Source organism: Oncorhynchus keta, unplaced genomic scaffold (assembly GCF_023373465.1).
Source record: "Oncorhynchus keta strain PuntledgeMale-10-30-2019 unplaced genomic scaffold, Oket_V2 Un_contig_8064_pilon_pilon, whole genome shotgun sequence".
Classification (NCBI taxonomy): Eukaryota; Metazoa; Chordata; class Actinopteri; order Salmoniformes; family Salmonidae; genus Oncorhynchus; species Oncorhynchus keta.
The window spans coordinates 7,535-29,405 of record NW_026289837.1 but is presented as its reverse complement, the minus strand read 5'-3'; the positions used below and the strand labels follow the sequence as shown (position 1 = coordinate 29,405).

Here is a 21,871-nt window from a genome sequence, read left to right as displayed (position 1 = left end):
GGTGTTAAATGAGTTTAGAGGGTACTATGGTATTAAATGAGTTTAGAGGGTACTATGGTGTTAAATGAGTTTAGAGGGTACTATGGTGTTAAATGAGTTTAGAGGGTACTATGGTATTAAATGAGTTTAGAGGGTATTATGGTGTTAAATGAGTTTAGAGGGTACTATGGTGTTAAATGAGTTTAGAGGGTATTATGGTGTTAAATGAGTTTGGAGGGTCATATGGTGTTAAATGAGTTTAGAGGGCACTGTGGTGTTAAATGAGTTTGGAGGGTATTATGGTGTTAAATGAGTTTAGAGGGTATTATGGTGTTAAATGAGTTTAGAGGGTACTATGGTGTTAAATGAGTTTGGAGGGTACTGTGGTGTTAAATGAGTTTGGAGGGTACTATGGTGTTAAATGAGTTTGGAGGGTACTGTGGTGTTAAATGAGTTTGGAGGGTACTATGGTGTTAAATGAGTTTAGAGGGTACTGTGGTGTTAAATGAGTTTAGAGGGTACTATGGTGTTAAATGAGTTTGGAGGGTACTGTGGTGTTAAATGAGTTTAGAGGGTACTGTGGTGTTAAATGAGTTTAGAGGGTACTATGGTGTTAAATGAGTTTAGAGGGTATTATGGTGTTAAATGAGTTTGGAGGGTACTGTGGTGTTAAATGCTGAGCCACTTTAATAATGTAAAAAGATATGTAATACACTATAACTAATGCCACTTTATACAATATTTACATGCCCTACATTACTCATCTCATATGTATATACTGTACTCTATACCATCTACTGCATCTTGTTTACATACCCTACATTACTCATCTCATATGTATATACTGTATTCTATACCATCTACTGCATCTTGTTTACATACCCTACATTACTCATCTCATATGAATATACTGTACTCTATACCATCTACTGCATCTTGTTTACATACCCTACATTACTCATCTCATATGTATATACTGTACTCTATACCATCTACTGCATCTTGCCTATGCCGTTCGGAAATCGCTCATCCATATATTTATATATTCATATTCTTATACATTCCTTTACACTTGTGTGTATAAGGTAGTTGTTGTGAAATTGTTTGATTAATTGTTAGATATTACTGCCGGAACTAGAATATATTATTGCCTGAACTAGAATATATTATTGTCGGAACTAGAATATATTATTGTTGGAACTTCTGTAGCTCAGTTGGTAGAGCATGGCGCTTGTAACGCCAGGGTAGTGGGTTCGATCCCCGGGACCACCCATACGTAGAATGTATGCACACATGACTGTAAGTCGCTTTGGATAAAAGCGTCTGCTAAATGGCATATATTATATATTATAGAAGCACAAGCATTTCGCTACACTCACATTAACATCTGCTAACAATGTGTATGTGACAAATTAAATTTGATTTATTTAGTTGATTAACTTTCCTGGGAAGTATTTTCTTGGTAGGAGGGTAGATACATCTATATTCGTTGTTGGGAACATAGCCTGTGCCCATTCTGCCACTCTTCTCATTGGCCCAGATACATGTTCACCTTTGGCAGGAAGGTTGTTTGTGCCAGTGTGGATGATGATGTTATCAGGGGTGTCAATCCTGGTCTGACTGAGTAGCTGCATTACACTGTCAGTTGCAGGACACCAGAACTTATACACCTGGTGTCCAGGGAATCATCTCTCCTGACCAAGAGCTTCCCATTTTAATCGATAAAGATTGCAGTTGTGGGTAGTTGTTTGGGTGGAGCAGACTGGGAGGCTGTTATTCTGACCTGGGCTGAAGCAGACTGGGAGGTTGACCTGGGCTGGAGCAGACAGGAAGGCTGGTAGGTTGACCTGGGCTGAAGCAGACTGGGAGGCTGGGAGGTTGACCTGGGCTGGAGCAGACAGGAAGGCTGGTAGATGAATCTGGGCTGGAGCAGACAGGAAGGCTGGTAGATGAATCTGGGCTGGAGCAGACTGGGAGGCTGGTAGATGAATCTGAGCTGGAGCAGACTGGGAGGCTGGTAGATGAATCTGAGCTGGAGCAGACTGGGAGGCTGGGAGGTTGACCTAGGCTGAAGCAGACTGGGAGGTTGACCTGGGCTGGAGCAGACTGGAAGGCTGGTAGATGAATCTGGGCTGGAGCAGACAGGAAGGCTGGGAGGTTGACCTGGGCTGGAGCAGACTGGGAGGCTGGGAGGTTGACCTGGGCTGGAGCAGACTGGGAGGCTGGGAGGTTGACCTAGGCTGAAGCAGACTGGGAGGTTGACCTGGGCTGGAGCAGACTGGGAGGCTGGGAGGTTGACCTAGGCTGAAGCAGACTGGGAGGTTGACCTAGGCTGAAGCAGACTGGGAGGTTGACCTGGGCTGGAGCAGACTGGGAGGCTGGGAGGTTGACCTGGGCTGAAGCAGACTGGGAGGCTGGGAGGTTGACCTGGGCTGAAGCAGACTGGGAGGTTGACCTAGGCTGAAGCAGACTGGGAGGTTGACCTAGGCTGAAGCAGACTGGGAGGTTGACCTAGGCTGAAGCAGACTGGGAGGCTGGTAGATGAATCTGGGCTGGAGCAGACTGGGAGGTTGACCTGAGCTGGAGCAGACTGGGAGGCTGACCTGGGCTGGAGCAGACTGGGAGGTTGACCTGGGCTGGAGCAGACTGGGAGGCTGGTAGATGAATCTGGGCTGGAGCAGACTGGTAGATGAATCTGGGCTGGAGCAGACTGGTAGATGAATCTGGGCTGGAGCAGACTGGTAGATGAATCTGGGCTGGAGCAGACTGGTAGATGAATCTGGGCTGGAGCAGACTGGGAGGCTGGTAGATGAATCTGGGCTGGAGCAGACTGGGAGGTTGACCTGGGCTGGAGCAGACTGGGAGGCTGGTAGATGAATCTGGGCTGGAGCAGACTGGGAGGCTGGTAGATGAATCTGGGCTGGAGCAGACAGGAAGGCTGGTGCAGTGTCATCAGGCTGTGTGATGGAGGCCATGCTGGTCTCAGGTTCTGCCTTTGTTGTAGCAAGCTGGTGAACATGTTCTCTAGATGCAGAGGACATAATGACCAGCTGCTGGTTGAGGGTGTCAATGTACTTATTTCCATAGCAACGCTGGTGATGTTGGCAACAATGTTGCAACAGAAGCCTACCTTGTTTTTGGTATTATTTGTCTTTAGAGAAATGGGACATGTGACAAATGTGAGTCCAAAAGCTTTTTTGAAATCAACGCGGCATGAGAAGACTTTGCCTTTGTTTTGTTTGGTTTGGTTGTCAATGAGGGTGTGTAGGGTGAATACGTGGTCTGTCATACAGTCATTTGGTAAGAAGCCAATTTGACATTTGCTCAGTACATTGTTTTCGCTGAGTATATGTATGAGTCTGCTGTTAATGATAATGCATAGGATTTTCTCAAGGTTTCTTTTGACGCATATCTCACGGTAGTTATTAGGGTCCAATTTGTTAAGTCCCTCTCTGTGCCCTCTCTCTGCCCTCTCTCTGCCCTCTCTCTGACAGACCTGTAGTCCCATGTCGGCCCTTTCAGAGAGTCTGGTCTCGACCCTGCCCTCCTGGAGGAAAATGAGTGGCCCTAACCAGCTGACGTCATGGCAACAGTTTGTCTCTGACGTCCAGGAACACATCAACCCACTGGTCAGCGAGGAGCACCTCCGAGGGGTCGCACAGCAGCTCCACAGCATGGGAGAGGTATGTACACACACACACACACACACACACACACACACACACACACACACACACACACACACACACACACACACACACACACACACACACACCACACACACACACACACACACACACACACACACACACACACACACACACACACACAGCAGCTCCACAGCATGGGAGAGGTACACACACACACACACACACACACACACACACACACACACACACACACACGCGCACACACACACACACACACACACACACACACACACACACACACACACACAGCAGCTCCACAGCATGGGAGAGGTACACACACACACACACACACAGCAGCTCCACAGCATGGAAGAGGTACACACACACACACACACACACACACACACACACACACACACACACACACACACACACACACACACACACACACACACACACACACACAGCAGCTCCACAGCAAGGAAGAGGTACACAAACACACACACACACAGCAGCTCCACAACATGGGAGAGGTACACACACACACACACACACACACACACACACACACACACACACACACAGCCGCTCCACAACATGGGAGAGGTACACACACAACCTATTACACAAAAGTCCAAACTTCAACGTAAGTCGAGTACACCTCAAATAGTGTCAAGGATCCGTATTCAACCCAGGATACTCCTCTATTCAGTGTCTGTGTTGTGAGGTTCTGGTTTCTGCCACCAGGTGTCACTGTTTAGCAGTGTGTTCCTCCATCTGGAAAGTGATTGGACTGTTAGGACATGTTGATGTTAACAAGAATGATAGACAGCCAACTGGCCTGGACAGACTTCAACTTTTCTTGTACTTCACACAATTCAATACCAGATTATATTTGATATGCTAACTTCATTCACCTTTCTCTCTTCTATTCTCGCTCTCGCCCTCCATCCATCCATCTCTCTCTCTCTCTCTCTCTCTCTCTCTCTCTATCCATCTCTCTCTCTCTCCCATCTCTCTCTCTCACTCAATTCAACTTAAGGGCTTTATTGTCATGGGAAACATATGTTTACATTGCCAAAGCAAGTGAAATAGATAAAAAACAAAAGTGAAATAAACAATAATGAACAGTAAACATTACACTCAGAACAGTTCCATAAGAATAAACACATTTCAAATGTCACATTATGTCTATATACAGTGTTGTAACGATGTGCAAATGGTTAAAGGGAAAATAAGAAATATAAATATGGGTTATATTTACAATGGAGTTTGTTCTTCACTGGTTGCCCTTTTCTTGTGGCAACAAGTCACACATCTTGCTGCTGTGAAGTCGCACTGTGGAATTTCATCACAATTTAATTTGTGTCTTTAACATGGTCATACGTTGGCAGGAGGTTAGGAAGTTCAGTTTCCACCTCATATTAGACCAATGAAATTGGTTCCTTCTACCTATATGGTGCTGAACCTTGGTTCCTTCTACCTACGTGGTGCTGAACCTTGGTTCCTTCTATCTACATGGTGCTGAACCTTGGTTCCTTCTACCTACATGGTGCTGAACCTTGGTTCCTTCTACCTACATGGTGCTGAACCTTGGTTCCTTCTACCTACATGGTGCTGAACCTTGGTTCCTTCTATCTACATGGTGCTGAACCTTGGTTCCTTCTACCTACATGGTGCTGAACCATGGTTCTTTCTATCTACATGGTACTGAACCTTGGTTCTTTCTATCTACATGGTGCTGAACCTTGGTTCCTTCTACCTACATGGTACTGAACCTTGGTTCTTTCTATCTACATGGTGCTGAACCTTGGTTCCTTCTACCTACGTGGTGCTGAACCTTGGTTCTTTCTATCTACATGGTACTGAACCTTGGTTCCTTCTATCTACATGGTGCTGAACCTTGGTTCCTTCTACCTACATGGTGCTGAACCTTGGTTCCTTCTACCTACATGGTGCTGAACCTTGGTTCCTTCTACCTACATGGTGCTGAACCTTGGTTCCTTCTACCTACATGGTGCTGAACCTTGGTTCCTTCTATCTACATGGTGCTGAACCTTGGTTCCTTCTATCTACATGGTGCTGAACCTTGGTTCCTTCTACCTACATGGTGCTGAACCTTGGTTCCTTCTACCTACATGGTGCTGAACCTTGGTTCCTTCTACCTACATGGTGCTGAACCTTGGTTCCTTCTACCTACATGGTGCTGAACCTTGGTTCCTTCTACCTACATGGTGCTGAACCTTGGTTCCTTCTACCTACATGGTGCTGAACCTTGGTTCCTTCTACCTACATGGTGCTGAACCTTGGTTCCTTCTACCTACATGGTGCTGAACCTTGGTTCCTTCTATCTACATGGTGCTGAACCTTGGTTCCTTCTACCTACATGGTACTGAACCTTGGTTCCTTCTATCTACATGGTGCTGAACCTTGGTTCCTTCTACCTACATGGTGCTGAACCTTGGTTCCTTCTACCTACATGGTGCTGAACCTTGGTTCCTTCTACCTACATGGTGCTGAACCTTGGTTCCTTCTACCTACATGGTGCTGAACCTTGGTTCCTTCTACCTACATGGTGCTGAACCTTGGTTCCTTCTACCTACGTGGTGCTGAACCTTGGTTCCTTCTACCTACGTGGTGCTGAACCTTGGTTCCTTCTACCTACGTGGTGCTGAACCTTGGTTCCTTCTACCTACATGGTGCTGAACCTTGGTTCCTTCTACCTATATGGTGCTGAACCTTGGTTCCTTCTACCTACATGGTGCTGAACCTTGGTTCCTTCTACCTACATGGTGCTGAACCTTGGTTCCTTCTATCTACATGGTGCTGAACCTTGGTTCCTTCTATCTACATGGTGCTGAACCTTGGTTCCTTCTATCTACATGGTGCTGAACCTTGGTTCCTTCTATCTACGTGGTGCTGAACCTTGGTTCCTTCTACCTACGTGGTGCTGAACCTTGGTTCCTTCTACGTACGTGGTGCTGAACCTTGGTTCCTTCTACCTACGTGGTGCTGAACCGTGGTTCAGGGAGGGTGTGAGAGATATCAGCCAATCACATGGAGACGCACGAGCAGTTATTGTGACGTCATCCCAGTTTATTCACAACGATCGGGAACTATTTCACACTGGGAATATTTTTACATGCCCCCCTTAACTATGGACAATTGATTTTTGATTATACATCTCTCTCTTCCCCGTGCTTTCTCTCCCTCCTTTTGTATCCATCTCTCTCTCTCTTCCCCATCCTCCTAACAGATCAACCTGATGCAGAGTGAGACGGTGCAGGATGTGATGGTGTTGGAGCCCCGCTGGCTGTGTAGTGGGGTGTTAGCCCGCCTCCTCTCTGTGGACACGCCTAAAGCCATCCACCACTACAGGGGGCGCTACAGACTGGAGGAGATACAGGCTCTGGCCCCAGAGAGCGACGTGGACGAACTGCTACAGGTTAGAGACAGTCATCATTACTAAGACGGGGAACTGTTAGCATCTCCCATAGGAAAACATGTCACACTTAGCGACCATGCTAACACAAGCTGGGCATGCATAGTTGTATACCGTGAAGTATATCACAATGCAACATGTTAGCATCTCCCATAGGAAAACATGTCACACTTAGCGACCATGCTAACACAAGCTGGGCATGCATAGTTGTATACCGTCAAGTATACCACAATGCAACATGTTAGCATCTCCCATAGGAAAACATGTCACACTTAGCGACCATGCTAACACAAGCTGGGCATGCATAGTTGTATACCATCAAGTATACCACAATGCAACATGTTAGCATCTCCCATAGGAAAACATGTCACACTTAGCGACCATGCTAACACAAGCTGGGCATGCATAGTTGTATACCATCAAGTATACCACAATGCAACATGTTAGCATTTCCCATAGGAAAACATGTCACACTTAGCGACCATGCTAACACAAGCTGGGCATGCATAGTTGTATACCGTCAAATATACCACAATGCAACATGTTAGCATCTCCCATAGGAAAACATGTCACACTTAGCGACCATGCTAACACAAGCTGGGCATGCATAGTTGTATACCGTCAAATATACCACAATGCAACATGTTAGCATTTCCCATAGGAAAACATGTCACACTTAGCGACCATGCTAGCACAAGCTGGGCATGCATAGTTGTATACCATCAAGTATATCACAATGCAACATGTTAGCATCTCCCATAGGAAACCATGTCACACTTAGCGACCATGCTAACACAAGCTGGGCATGCATAGTTGTATACCGTCAAGTATACCACAATGCAACATGTTAGCATCTCCCATAGGAAGACATGTCACACTTAGCGACCATGCTAGCACAAGCTGGGCATGCATAGTTGTATACCATCAAGTATACCACAATGCAACATGTTAGCATCTCCCATAGGAAAACACGTCACACTTAGCGACCATGCTAACACAAGCTGGGCATGCATAGTTGTATACCGTCAAGTATACCACAATGCAACATGTTAGCATCTCCCATAGGAAAACATGTCACACTTAGCGACCATGCTAGCACAAGCTGGGCATGCATAGTTGTATACCGTCAAGTATATCACAATGCAACATGTTAGCATCTCCCATAGGAAAACATGTCACACTTAGCGACCATGCTAACACAAGCTGGGCATGCATAGTTGTATACCATCAAGTATACCACAATGCAACATGTTAGCATTTCCCATAGGAAAACATGTCACACTTAGCGACCATGCTAACACAAGCTGGGCATGCATAGTTGTATACCGTCAAGTATACCACAATGCAACATGTTAGCATCTCCCATAGGAAAACATGTCACACTTAGCGACCATGCTAACACAAGCTGGGCATGCATAGTTGTATACCGTCAAGTATACCACAATGCAACATGTTAGCATCTCCCATAGGAAGACATTAGCGTCCATGCTAACATCCTTTCTTACGACAGGTGCTGGATGCCATGGACGTGTGCGTCCGTGACCTGACCAACCCTGGCATGGTGGATGTCCCCGCCCTGATCAAGACCAACAGCCTCCACCACTCCTGGACGGAGGAAGAGGAGGAGGACGATGTCCTGATCTACGGAGGGGTCAGACTGGTTCCTGCTGAACACCTCACACCTTTCCCCTGTGGACTGTTCCACAAGCTACAGGTACATGCTTTGATTCATCAAGACTGTCTGAATGACTCCCCAGTCCCTGTCAATACTGTCTGAATGACTCCTCAGTCCCTGTCAAGACTGTCTGAATGACTCCCCAGTCCCTGTCAATACTGTCTGAATGACTCCCCAGTCCCTGTCAATACTGTCTGAATGACTCCCCAGTCCCTGTCAAGACTGTCTGAATGACTCCCCAGTCCCTGTCAAGACTGTCTGAATGACTCCCCAGTCCCTACCAATACTGTCTGAATGACTCCCCAGTCCCTACCAAGACTGTCTGAATGACTCCCCAGTCCCTACCAATACTGTCTGAATGACTCCCCAGTCCCTATCAATACTGTCTGAATGACTCCTCAGTCCCTGTCAAGACTGTCTGAATGACTCCCCAGTCCCTACCAAGACTGTCTGAATGACTCCCCAGTCCCTGTCAAGACTGTCTGAATGACTCCCCAGTCCCTATCAAGACTGTCTGAATGACTCCCCAGTCCCTACCAATACTGTCTGAATGACTCCCCAGTCCCTGTCAAGACTGTCTGAATGACTCCCCAGTCCCTGTCAAGACTGTCTGAATGACTCCCCAGTCCCTGTCAAGACTGTCTGAATGACTCCCCAGTCCCTGTCAAGACTGTCTGAATGACTCCCCAGTCCCTACCAATACTGTCTGAATGACTCCCCAGTCCCTATCAAGACTGTCTGAATGACTCCCCAGTCCCTGTCAATACTGTCTGAATGACTCCCCAGTCCCTGTCAATACTGTCTGAATGACTCCCCAGTCCCTATCAATACTGTCTGAATGACTCCCCAGTCCCTGTCAATACTGTCTGAATGACTCCCCAGTCCCTGTCAATACTGCCTGAATGACTCCCCAGTCCCTATCAATACTGTCTGAATGACTCCCCAGTCCCTATCAATACTGTCTGAATGACTCCCCAGTCCCTACCAATACTGTCTGAATGACTCCCCAGTCCCTATCAATACTGTCTGAATGACTCCCCAGTCCCTACCAATACTGTCTGAATGACTCCCCAGTCCCTACCAATACTGTCTGAATGACTCCCCAGTCCCTACCAATACTGTCTGAATGACTCCCCAGTCCCTACCAATACTGTCTGAATGACTCCCCAGTCCCTACCAATACTGTCTGAATGACTCCCCAGTCCCTATTGAATATGTTGCCTTCTGGGATGCTCTGGAGTATGTTTCTTCTCCCAGAATGAATAGTATGCTGTTGTCATGTTTCCTGACCTCTGACCTCCAGGTGAACCTGTGTCGCTGGAGCCACCAGCAGCGCCCTGAGGACGACACAGGGGAGGGGCCTGACGGAGACATCCGCCTCTGGACCAATGGGGCAAAGGTGAGCCAAGGCGGAGCGGAGGCCATGATCCTATTGGTCAACCACGGCCAGGGGGTGGAGATCCAGGTCAGAGGTCACGACAGCGAACGGGCCAAGTGTTACACCCTCCTGGACACCATGGTTACCATTACAGAGTCGCTCCTGTCCTCCACCCTCCCTGGCCTCCTCACTGCCCGGTACTACCTCAGCCCCCAGCAGCTCAGAGAGCATCACGGTCCCGTCATGATCTACCAACCTAAAGACTTCCTGAAGGCCCAGACCCAGAGAGAGACCAGCCTCACCAACACCATGGGGGGTTACAGGGAGAGCTTCAGCAGTATCCTAGCCTTGGGCTGTACTGAAGTCTATAGTCAGGGTAGTCTGTGTGCAGATGTCCACATCTCAGAGGTCAGCCTGCTGGCCAGGAGGAAGCTGTGTCGTCTGTTAGACCCTCCTGATGCGCTGGGGAAGGACTGGTGTCTGCTGGCTATGAACCTGGGTCTCACCTACCTGGTGGCCAAACACAGCTCCACCCCCAACGGCACCCCAACCAATGGAGGCCCTGCCCCAGACAATGACCCCGCCCTCCTGGCCAGCCCCACGGCAGCGCTGCTCCTGGATTGGTCAGTCCGTCCAGACAGCACGGTGGGGTTGTTGATGTGGAAGCTGCGTGAGTTGGGGAGGCGTGATGCGGCTGACTTCCTGTTAAAGACCTCGCCTGTCTTCAGGGTCAACATAGAGGGTGTGGCTAGGGGGAGGGGAAGAGCCTGTAACGGAGGCACATCCTACAACTCCATCAGTTCAGTCATCTCCCGATGAGACGGGTGTAATCACTGGGAACCAAGCGGGTAGAGAAACACAGGGACAAACCTGAATTGGATTTTCTTTTTCCGTTGAAAAACATTTTGCTTCAGTGTGCGCTATTGAATACACACCATGTCCTGGATCAGAACAGCTTCCGCTCCTCCTGATCTGGCCCATCAGGGGAGAAGACTAGAATCTGATCCTAGATCAGAGTCCTGACTGGGGAAACTAACTGTCCTCAGAGTGAGGCTGGGCTAACTCGGGCTGACGAACCAACCAACACCATGTGCAATGTAATCTTTCCCGGGGGTTTAGTGTTAGTTCTCTCCTGTTAACCCCTAGGTCACTGATGCTCTGTGAGACTGATGCTCTGTGAGACTGATGCTCTGTGCACATCCAGTGTCCATATAGCTCCCCTCCTCTCTTCTCCTACTCTCCTCCTGTCCTATCCTCCTCCTCCTGTCCTCCTCTCTTCATCCTGTCCTCCTCCTCTCCTCCTCCTGTCCTCCTCCTCTCCTCCTCCTCTCCTCCTCCTGTCCTCCTCTCCTCCTCCTGTCCTCCTCCTCTCCTCCTCCTGTCCACTCTCATCCTCCTCCTGTCCTCTCCTCCTCCCCCTGTCCTCATCTCCTCTCTCCTCTAAACCTCTCCTCTCTCATCCTGTTCTCTCTCCTCCTCTCCTCCTCTCTCCTCCTGTCCTCCTCTCCTCCTCCTGTCTACTCTCATCCTCCCCCTGTCCTCTCTCCTCCAAACCTCTCCTCTCTCCTCCTCTCTCACCCTGTTCTCTCTCCTCCTCCTCTCCTCACCATCCCCCTATATGAATGTTGAAATGAACTGGCTGTCCTGAGCTCCAAAGAGGATCCCAAATGGAACCCTACTGAAGTGGCACTAAACTTCACTAGTTACTCTTTCTGCCCTGCTGCCCTGCTGCCCTGCTGCCCTGCTGCCCTGCTGCCCTGCTTGTCAGCATCTCAACTCCAACACAGCACTAGAAGTACAGCAAGGGTTTTTCTTTATTTTTACTGTTTTCTACATTGAAGAATAATAGTGAAACTACGAAATGACACAAATAGAATCATGTAGTAACCAACAAAGTATTTAACAAATCAAAATATATTTCACATTCATCAAAGTAGCCACTCTTTGCCTTGATGACAGCTTTAGACACTCTTGACATTCTCTCAACCAGCTTCATGAGGTAGTCACCTGGAATGCATTTCAATTAACAGGTGTTCCTTGTTAAAAGTAAAAATGTGTGGATTGTTTTTCCTTTCCTTAATGTGTTTGGGCCAATCAGTTATGTTGAGACATACAGAAGATAGCCCTATTTGGTGAAAGACCAAGTCCAAATTATGGCAAGAACAGCTCAAATATGAAAAGAGAAATGACAGTCCATCATTACTTTAAGACATGAAGGTCAGTCAATCTGGAACATTTCAAGAACTTTGAAAGTTTCTTCACGTGCAGTCTCAAAAACCATCAAGCACTATGATGAAACTGGTTCTCATGAGAACCGCCACAGGAAAGGAAGACCCAGAGATACCGCTGCCACAAAGGATAAGTTCATTAAGGTTAACTGCACCTCAGATGACAGCCCAAATAAATGCTTCACAGAGTTCAATCAGGCCTTCATGGTTGAAGTTCTGCAAATAAACCACTACAAAAGGACACCAATAAGAAGAAGAGACTTACTTGGGCCAAGAAACACGAACAATGGACATTAGCCTGGTGGAAATCTGTCCATTGGTCTGGAGTCCAAATTTGACCACAGAGTGAAAAAAAAGCAGCCAACAAGTGCTCAGCATATGTGGGAACTCCTTCATTTGAAGAATCTCATTTGAAGAATCCCAAAACTTTTTTGGTTACTACATGATTCCATATGTGTTATTTCATAGTTTTGATGTCTTCATTATTATTCTACAATGTAGAAAATAGTAAAAAATAAAGAAAAACCCTTGAATGAGTAGGTGGGTACAAACTTTTGACTGGTAGTGTACATGTCAGCACATGCCCCTCAACACAACACAACTGTTGTTCACGAAGGAAAATAAAAAATCCACATCAGCAATGGAGGATTTGATATAAATCTGGGCTCCTTTTATATACTGAGGTTACAGATAACAGATGAACAGATAACAGACGAAGTCTCTGTCCATCTCTTTCTGACATGATTACAGTTTGATAACAGACGAAGTCTCTGTCCATCTCTTTCTGACATGATTACAGTTTGATAACAGACGAAGTCTCTGTCTCCATCTCTTTCTGACATGAGAAGATGAAGTCTCTGTCTCCATCTCTTTCTGACATGATAACAGATGAAGTCTCTGTCTCCATCTCTTTCTGACATGATAACAGATGAAGTCTCTGTCTCCATCTCTTTCTGACATGATAACAGATGAAGTCTCTGTCTCCATCTCTTTCTGACATGATAACAGATGAAGTCTCTGTCTCCATCTCTTTCTGACATGATAACAGATGAAGTCTCTGTCTCCATCTCTTTCTGACATGATAACAGATGAAGTCTCTGTCTCCATCTCTTTCTGACATGAGAAGATGAAGTCTCTGTCTCCATCTCTTTCTGACATGATAACAGTTTGATACCAGACGAAGTCTCTGTCTCCATCTCTTTCTGACATGATAACAGTTGAAGTCTCTGTCCATTTCTTTCTAACATGATATAAGGAGTTCAATGCTTGACTAGTTCTAACGACAGTGATATCTTTCTGACCTTCTACCTCTCCTACAAAGCACAAAGGTCTAACAGCCCTGTCTAGGGGATCTTCTTGTCCTGGGGTCTTTCCTACATAATGTACCACAGAGCTCTGGTCAAAAGGTTCCCATCTGGGATGGGACCCTGAACAGTCCATTGGCCCTGTCTAGGGGATCTTCTTGTCCTGGGGTCTTTCCTACATAATGTACCACAGAGCTCTGGTCAAAAGGTTCCCATCTGGGATGGAACCCTGAACAGTCCATTGGCCCTGTCTAAGGGATCTTCTTGTCCTGGGGTCTTTCCTACATAATGTACCACAGAGCTCTGGTCAAAAGGTTCCCATCTGGGATGGAACCCTGAACAGTCCATTGGCCCTGTCTAAGGGATCTTCTTGTCCTGGGGTCTTTCCTACATAATGCACCACAGAGCTCTGGTCAAAAGGATCCCATCTGGGATGGAACCCTGAACAGTCCATTGGCCCTGTCTAAGGGATCTTCTTGTCCTGGGGTCTTTCCTACATAATGCACCACAGAGCTCTGGTCAAAAGGTTCCCATCTGGGATGGAACCCTGAACAGTCCATTGGCCCTTTCTAAGGGATCTTCTTGTCCTGGGGTCCTTCCTACATAATGTACCACAGAGCTCTGGTCAAAAGGTTCCCATCTGGGATGGAACCCTGAACAGTCCATTGGCCCTGTCTAAGGGATCTTCTTGTCCTGGGGTCTTTCCTACATAATGTACCACAGAGCTCTGGTCAAAAGGTTCCCATCTGGGATGGGACCCTGAACAGTCCATTGGCCCTGTCTAGGGGATCTTCTTGTCCTGGGGTCTTTCCTACATAATGTACCACAGAGCTCTGGTCAAAAGGTTCCCATCTGGGATGGAACCCTGAACAGTCCATTGGCCCTGTCTAAGGGATCTTCTTGTCCTGGGGTCTTTCCTACATAATGCACCACAGAGCTCTGGTCAAAAGGTTCCCATCTGGGATGGAACCCTGAACAGTCCATTGGCCCTGTCTAAGGGTTAGGGGTTAGTTACAACGATACAGCACGGCAGGTGGGGACTAACAATGTGTTGATAGATCCACAACCTAATGGAACATCTAACTCTTAGGGCTGGTTTCCCGGTCACAGATTAAGCCTGCAGCAAATAAACACTTTGGACTGGTCTTAATCTTAGTCTGGGAAACCAAATGAGTACTGTTGCGTGAGCTAGTGACTTAAGATCAGCAGGCTAATGCAGTGTTGTGAAGACGACTGTGGTTTAAACCCAGACAGAGACCTAGCTACCATGACAGGACCTTCCTAGCAGAAACAACATGTTAATTATTATGATGTGAATACCCAGAGGCCTAGACGGGAGAAGACAGAACACAGTGGTAGTAGTGGTATCAGAGACAGCATGTTGCTTCTCACCTAAACATCTTCTCCTGAAGAGCAACAGAGATTCCCATGTGAGGTTTTTTTGCGGGTTTATTTTAGCACACACACACCACACAGACACTCTCATCTCTCCTACTGCTGCCTTGCTGAGCTGAAGAGCTGTGTCTGTGAAAGGGAAGTTACGAGTAGTGTACTACTGAGCTTTTAAAGTATCCTAATGAACATTTAAATGTTTTTCTTGTTTCTTGATTCTGATGGTAAGTGGCTTTCTTTGTTTCCTTGGATTTGACGCAGACCCTACTGCGTCCCAATTGGCACCCTATTCCCTATATAGTGCACTACTTTAGACCAGAGCCCTATTCCCTACATAGTGCACTACTTTAGACCAGACATAGTGCACTACTTTAGACCAGAGCCCTATTCCCTATATAGTGCACTACTTTAGACCAGAGCCCTATTCCCTATATAGTGCACTACTTTAGACCAGAGCCCTATTCCCTATATAGTGCACTACTATAGACCAAAGCCCTATTCCCTATATAGTGCACTACTATAGACCAGAGCCCTATAGAACCCTATTCCCTATATAGTGTACTACTATAGACCAGAGCCCTATTACCTATATAGTGCACTACTATAGACCAGAGCCCTATAGAACCCTATTCCCTATATAGTACACTACTTTAGACCAGAGCCCTATAGAACCCTATTCCCTATATAGTGCACTACTATAGACCAGGGCCCTATAGAACCCTATTCCCTATATAGTGCACTACTTTAGACCAGAGGACCTATAGAACCCTATTCCCTATATAGTGCACTACTTTAAACCAGAGGACCTATAGAACCCTATTCCCTATATAGTGCACTGCTTTAGACCAGAGGACCTATAGAACCCTATTCCCTATATAGTGCACTGCTTTAAACCAGAGGACCTATAGAACCCTATTCCCTGTATAGTGCACTGCTTTAGACCAGAGGACCTATAGAACCCTATTCCCTATATAGTGCACTACTTTAGACCAGAGGACCTATAGAACCCTATTCCCTATATAGTGCACTGCTTTAGACCAGAGGACCTATAGAACCCTATTCCCTATATAGTGCACTGCTTTAGACCAGAGGACCTATAGAACCCTATTCCCTATATAGTGCACTGCTTTAGACCAGGGCCCTATAGAACCCTATTCCCTATATAGTGCACTACTTTAGACCAGAGGACCTATAGAACCCTATTCCCTATATAGTGCACTGCTTTAGACCAGAGGACCTATAGAACCCTATTCCCTATATAGTGCACTGCTTTAGACCAGGGCCCTATAGAACCCTATTCCCTATATAGTGCACTACTTTAGACCAGAGGACCTATAGAACCCTATTCCCTATATAGTGCACTACTTTAGACCAGGGCCCTATAGAACCCTATTCCCCATATAGTACACTGCTTTAGACCAGAGGACCTATAGAACCCTATTCCCTATATAGTGCACTGCTTTAGACCAGAGGACCTATAGAACCCTATTCCCTATATAGTGCACTGCTTTAGACCAGAGGACCTATAGAACCCTATTCCCTATATAGTGCACTACTTTAGACCAGAGGACCTATAGAACCCTATTCCCTATATAGTGCACTGCTTTAGACCAGAGGACCTATAGAACCCTATTCCCTATATAGTGCACTATTTTAGACCAGAGGACCTATAGAACCCTATTCCCTATATAGTGCACTGCTTTAGACCAGAGGACCTATAGAACCGTATTCCCTATATAGTGCACTACTTTAGACCAGAGGACCTATAGAACCCTATTCCCTATATAGTGCACTGCTTTAGACCAGGGCCCAATATGGTTAGCACCATGTAGGGAATACAGTGCCATTTGTTGAGCACCCTCTGTATCTGTCTGTCTGAGCGCATGGAGACGGGTGTATTCAAGACTTTGTACAGACACAACAGAAAGACGTCTCTCTCTGCACAATAGCCTTGTTTTGTATTTCTGATTGTTCCCATAGACTGGGATGATACCATGTCCTGAACCTTTACAGTGTCGTAGTTACATTTGATAATAAATGGTTTACCTGAGAACATTGTGTCCCTTGATTTATTGAATGCAAAGCAATATGTCCTTCCCTCACTTCTCTATAAATCTCCAGCTCCTGTTCATAGATGAGATGATCACTACTATAGACCAGGGCCCTATAGAACCCTATTCCCTATATATATATATATATATATATATGTCCTTCCCTCCCTTCTCTATTCACTACTATAGACCAGGGCCCTATAGAACCCTATTCCCTATATATATATATATATGTCCTTCCCTCCCTTCTCTATAAATCTCCAGCTCCTGTTCATCGATGAGATGATCACTACTATAGACCAGGGCCCTATAGCACCCTATTCCCTATATATATATATATATGTCCTTCCCTCCCTTCTCTATAAATCTCCAGCTCCTGTTCATCGATGCGATGATCACTACTATAGACCAGGGCCCTATAGAACCCTATTCCCTATAGAGTGCACTACTATAGACCAGGGCCCTATAGAACCCTATTCCCTATATATATATATATGTCCTTCCCTCCCTTCTCTATAAATCTCCAGCTCCTGTTCATCGATGAGATGATCACTACTATAGACCAGGGCCCTATAGAACCCTATTCCCTATAGAGTGCACTACTATAGACCAGGGCCCTATAGAACCCTATTCCCTATATATATATATATATATTTCCTTCCCTCCCTTCTCTATAAATCTCCAGCTCCTGTGTTTGTGGTCAGTGTTGTGATAATATGTACACATCAATGTAGTTCAATGTGTTGACTTCACTGTGTTTAGTAAGAAGAGTCTATTCAGATTCCTGAGCTGGTGTTAGACTGGCTACGGAGAACTGTTAGATGTGTTAATGTGAGGAACAACTGGTGGTGTTAATGGGAGGAACAACTGGTGGTGTTAATGGGAGGAACAACTGGTGGTGTTAATGGGAGGAACAACTGGTGGTGTTAATGGGAGGAACAACTGGTGGTGTTAATGTGAGGAACAACTGGTGGTGTTAATGGGAGGAACAACTGGTGGTGTTAATGGGAGGAACAACTGGTGGTGTTAATGGGAGGAACAACTGGTGGTGTTAATGGGAGGAACAACTGGTGGTGTTAATGGGAGGAACAACTGGTGGTGTTAATGGGAGGAACAACTGGTGGTGTTAGGAACAACTGGGAGGAACAACTGGTGGTGTTAATGGGAGGAACAACTGGTGGTGTTAATGGGAGGAACAACTGGTGGTGTTAATGGGAGGAAACAACTGGTGGTGTTAATGGGAGGAACAACTGGTGGTGTTAATGGGAGGAACAACTGGTGGTGTTAATGGGAGGAACAACTGGTGGTGTTAATGGGAGGAACAACTGGTGGTGTTAATGGGAGGAACAACTGGTGGTGTTAATGGGAGGAACAACTGGTGGTGTTAATGGGAGGAACAACTGGTGGTGTTAATGGGAGGAACAACTGGTGGTGTTAATGTGTTAATGGGAGGAACAACTGGTGGTGTTAATGGGAGGAACAACTGGTGGTGTTAATGGGAGGAACAACTGGTGGTGTTAATGGGAGGAACAACTGGTGGTGTTAATGGGAGGAACAACTGGTGTTAATGGGAGGAACAACTGGTGGTGGTGGTTAATGGGAGGAACAACTGGTGGTGTTAATGGGAGGAACAACTGGTGGTGTTAATGGGAGGAACAACTGGTGGTGTTAATGGGAGGAACAACTGGTGGTGTTAATGGGAGGAACAACTGGTGGTGTTAATGGGAGGAACAACTGGAGGAACAACTGGTGGTGTGTTAATGGGAGGAACAACTGGTGGTGTTAATGGGAGGAACAACTGGTGGTGTTAATGGGAGGAACAACTGGTGGTGTTAATGGGAGGAACAACTGGTGGTGTTAATGGGAGGAACAACTGGTGGTGTTAATGGGAGGAACAACTGGTGGTGTTAATGGGAGGAACAACTGGTGGTGTTAATGGGAGGAACAACTGGTGGTGTTAATGGGAGGAACAACTGGTGGTGTTAATGGGAGGAACAACTGGTGGTTAATGTGGTAATGGGAGGAACAACTGGTGGTGTTAATGGGAGGAACAACTGGTGGTGTTAATGGGAGGAACAACTGGTGGTGTTAATGGGAGGAACAACTGGTGGTGTTAATGGGAGGAACAACTGGTGGTGTTAATGGGAGGAACAACTGGTGGTGTTAATGGGAGGAACAACTGGTGGTGTTAATGGGAGGAACAACTGGTGGTGGTAATGGGAGGAACAACTGGTGGTGTTAATGGGAGGAACAACTGGTGGTGTTAATGGGAGGAACAACTGGTGGTGTTAATGGGAGGAACAACTGGTGGTGTTAATGTGTTAATGGGAGGAACAACTGGTGGTGTTAATGTGTTAATGGGAGGAACAACTGGTGGTGTTAATGGGAGGAACAACTGGTGGTGTTAATGGGAGGAACAACTGGTGGTGTTAATGGGAGGAACAACTGGTGGTGTTAATGGGAGGAACAACTGGTGGTGTTAATGGGAGGAACAACTGGTGGTGTTAATGGGAGGAACAACTGGTGGTGTTAATGGGAGGAACAACTGGTGGTGTTAATGGGAGGAACAACTGGTGGTGTTAATGGGAGGAACAACTGGTGGTGTTAATGGGAGGAACAACTGGTGGTGTTAATGGGAGGAACAACTGGTGGTGTTAATGGGAGGAACAACTGGTGGTGTTAATGGGAGGAACAACTGGTGGTGTTAATGGGAGGAACAACTGGTGGTGTTAATGGGAGGAACAACTGGTGGTGTTAATGGGAGGAACAACTGGTGGTGTTAATGGGAGGAACAACTGGTGGTGTTAATGGGAGGAACAACTGGTGGTGTTAATGGGAGGAACAACTGGTGGTGTTAATGGGAGGAACAACTGGTGGTGTTAATGGGAGGAACAACTGGTGGTGTTAATGGGAGGAACAACTGGTGGTGTTAATGTGTTAATGGGAGGAACAACTGGTGGTGTTAATGGGAGGAACAACTGGTGGTGTTAATGGGAGGAACAACTGGTGGTGTGGTGGTGTTAATGGGAGGAACAACTGGTTAATGGGAGGAACAACTGGTGGTGTTAATGGGAGGAACAACTGGTGGTGTTAATGGGAGGAACAACTGGTGGTGTTAATGGGAGGAACAACTGGTGGTAATGGGAGGAACAACTGGTGGTGTTAATGGGAGGAACAACTGGGAGGAACAACTGGTGGTGTTAATGGGAGGAACAACTGGTGGTGTTAATGGGAGGAACAACTGGTGTTAATGGGAGGAACAACTGGTGGTAATGGGAGGAACAACTGGTGGTGTTAATGGGAGGAACAACTGGTGGTGTTAATGGGAGGAACAACTGGTGGTGTTAATGTGTTAATGTGAGGAACAACTGGTGGTGTTAATGGGAGGAACAACTGGTGGTGTTAATGTGTTAATGGGAGGAACAACTGGTGGTGTTAATGTGAGGAACAACTGGTGGTGTTAATGTGAGGAACAACTGGTGGTGTTAATGGGAGGAACAACTGGTGGTGTTAATGGGAGGAACAACTGGTGGTGTTAATGGGAGGAACAACTGGTGGTGTTAATGGGAGGAACAACTGGTGGTGTTAATGGGAGGAACAACTGGTGGTGTGGTGTTAATGGGAGGAACAACTGGTGGTGTTAATGGGAGGAACAACTGGTGTTAATGGTGTTAATGGGAGGAACAACTGGTGGTGTTAATGGGAGGAACAACTGGTGGTGTTAATGGGAGGAACAACTGGTGGTGTTAATGGGAGGAACAACTGGTGGTGTTAATGGGAGGAACAACTGGTGGTGTTAATGTGTTAATGGGAGGAACAACTGGTGGTGTTAATGGGAGGAACAACTGGTGGTGTTAATGGGAGGAACAACTGGTGGTGTTAATGGGAGGAACAACTGGTGGTGTTAATGGGAGGAACAACTGGTGGTGTTAATGTGTTAATGTGAGGAACAACTGGTGGTGTTAATGGGAGGAACAACTGGTGGTGTTAATGTGAGGAACAACTGGTGGTGTTAATGTGAGGAACAACTGGTGGTGTTAATGTGAGGAACAACTGGTGGTGTTAATGTGAGGAACAACTGGTGGTGTTAATGTGAGGAACAACTGGTGGTGTTAATGTGAGGAACAACTGGTGGTGTTAATGGGAGGAACAACTGGTGGTGTTAATGGGAGGAACAACTGGTGGTGTTAATGGGAGGAACAACTGGTGGTGTTAATGGGAGGAACAACTGGTGGTGTTAATGGGAGGAACAACTGGTGGTGTTAATGGGAGGAACAACTGGTGGTGTTAAGGAACAACTGGTGTTTAATGGGTTAATGGAACAACTGGTGGTGTTAATGGGAGGAACAACTGGTGGTGTTAATGGGAGGAACAACTGGTGGTGTTAATGGGAGGAACAACTGGTGGTGTTAATGTGAGGAACAACTGGTGGTGTTAATGGGAGGAACAACTGGTGGTGTTAATGGGAGGAACAACTGGTGGTGTTAATGGGAGGAACAACTGGTGGTGTTAATGGGAGGAACAACTGGTGGTGTTAATGGGAGGAACAACTGGTGGTGTTAATGGGAGGAACAACTGGTGGTGTTAATGGGAGGAACAACTGGTGGTGTTAATGGGAGGAACAACTGGTGGTGTTAATGGGAGGAACAACTGGTGGTGTTAATGTGTTAATGTGAGGAACAACTGGTGGTGTTAATGGGAGGAACAACTGGTGGTGTTAATGGGAGGAACAACTGGTGGTGTTAATGGGAGGAACAACTGGTGGTGTTAAT

General features: G+C 46.5%; 1 protein-coding gene and 1 long non-coding RNA gene across 3 annotated transcripts in view; one reads left to right on the top strand and one right to left on the bottom strand.

Moving 5' to 3' along the window:
- Window positions 1–17,101, top strand: part of dapk1 (death-associated protein kinase 1) — a 194,357-nt gene extending 177,256 nt beyond the window's left edge. The window contains exons 24-27 of the mRNA XM_052512193.1: window positions 3,474–3,662; window positions 6,886–7,074; window positions 8,582–8,785; window positions 10,050–17,101. Of these exons, the coding sequence (XP_052368153.1) occupies window positions 3,474–3,662; window positions 6,886–7,074; window positions 8,582–8,785; window positions 10,050–10,943 (1,476 nt within the window). The 3' untranslated portion in view covers window positions 10,944–17,101. The remainder of the gene's footprint in view (window positions 1–3,473; window positions 3,663–6,885; window positions 7,075–8,581; window positions 8,786–10,049) is intronic.
- On the bottom strand, window positions 1,546–2,720 carry LOC127926699 (uncharacterized). 2 transcript variants are annotated; one of them, XR_008124914.1, is made up of 3 exons: window positions 2,611–2,720; window positions 2,243–2,306; window positions 1,546–2,006 (listed from the first exon to the last, which is right to left on the bottom strand). It is a non-coding gene; the product is annotated as an uncharacterized LOC127926699 (long non-coding RNA). The 2 variants fall into 2 exon arrangements; XR_008124915.1 differs by lacking the exon at window positions 2,243–2,306 and adding an exon at window positions 2,179–2,242.
- Window positions 17,102–21,871: the final 4,770 nt, after the last annotated feature.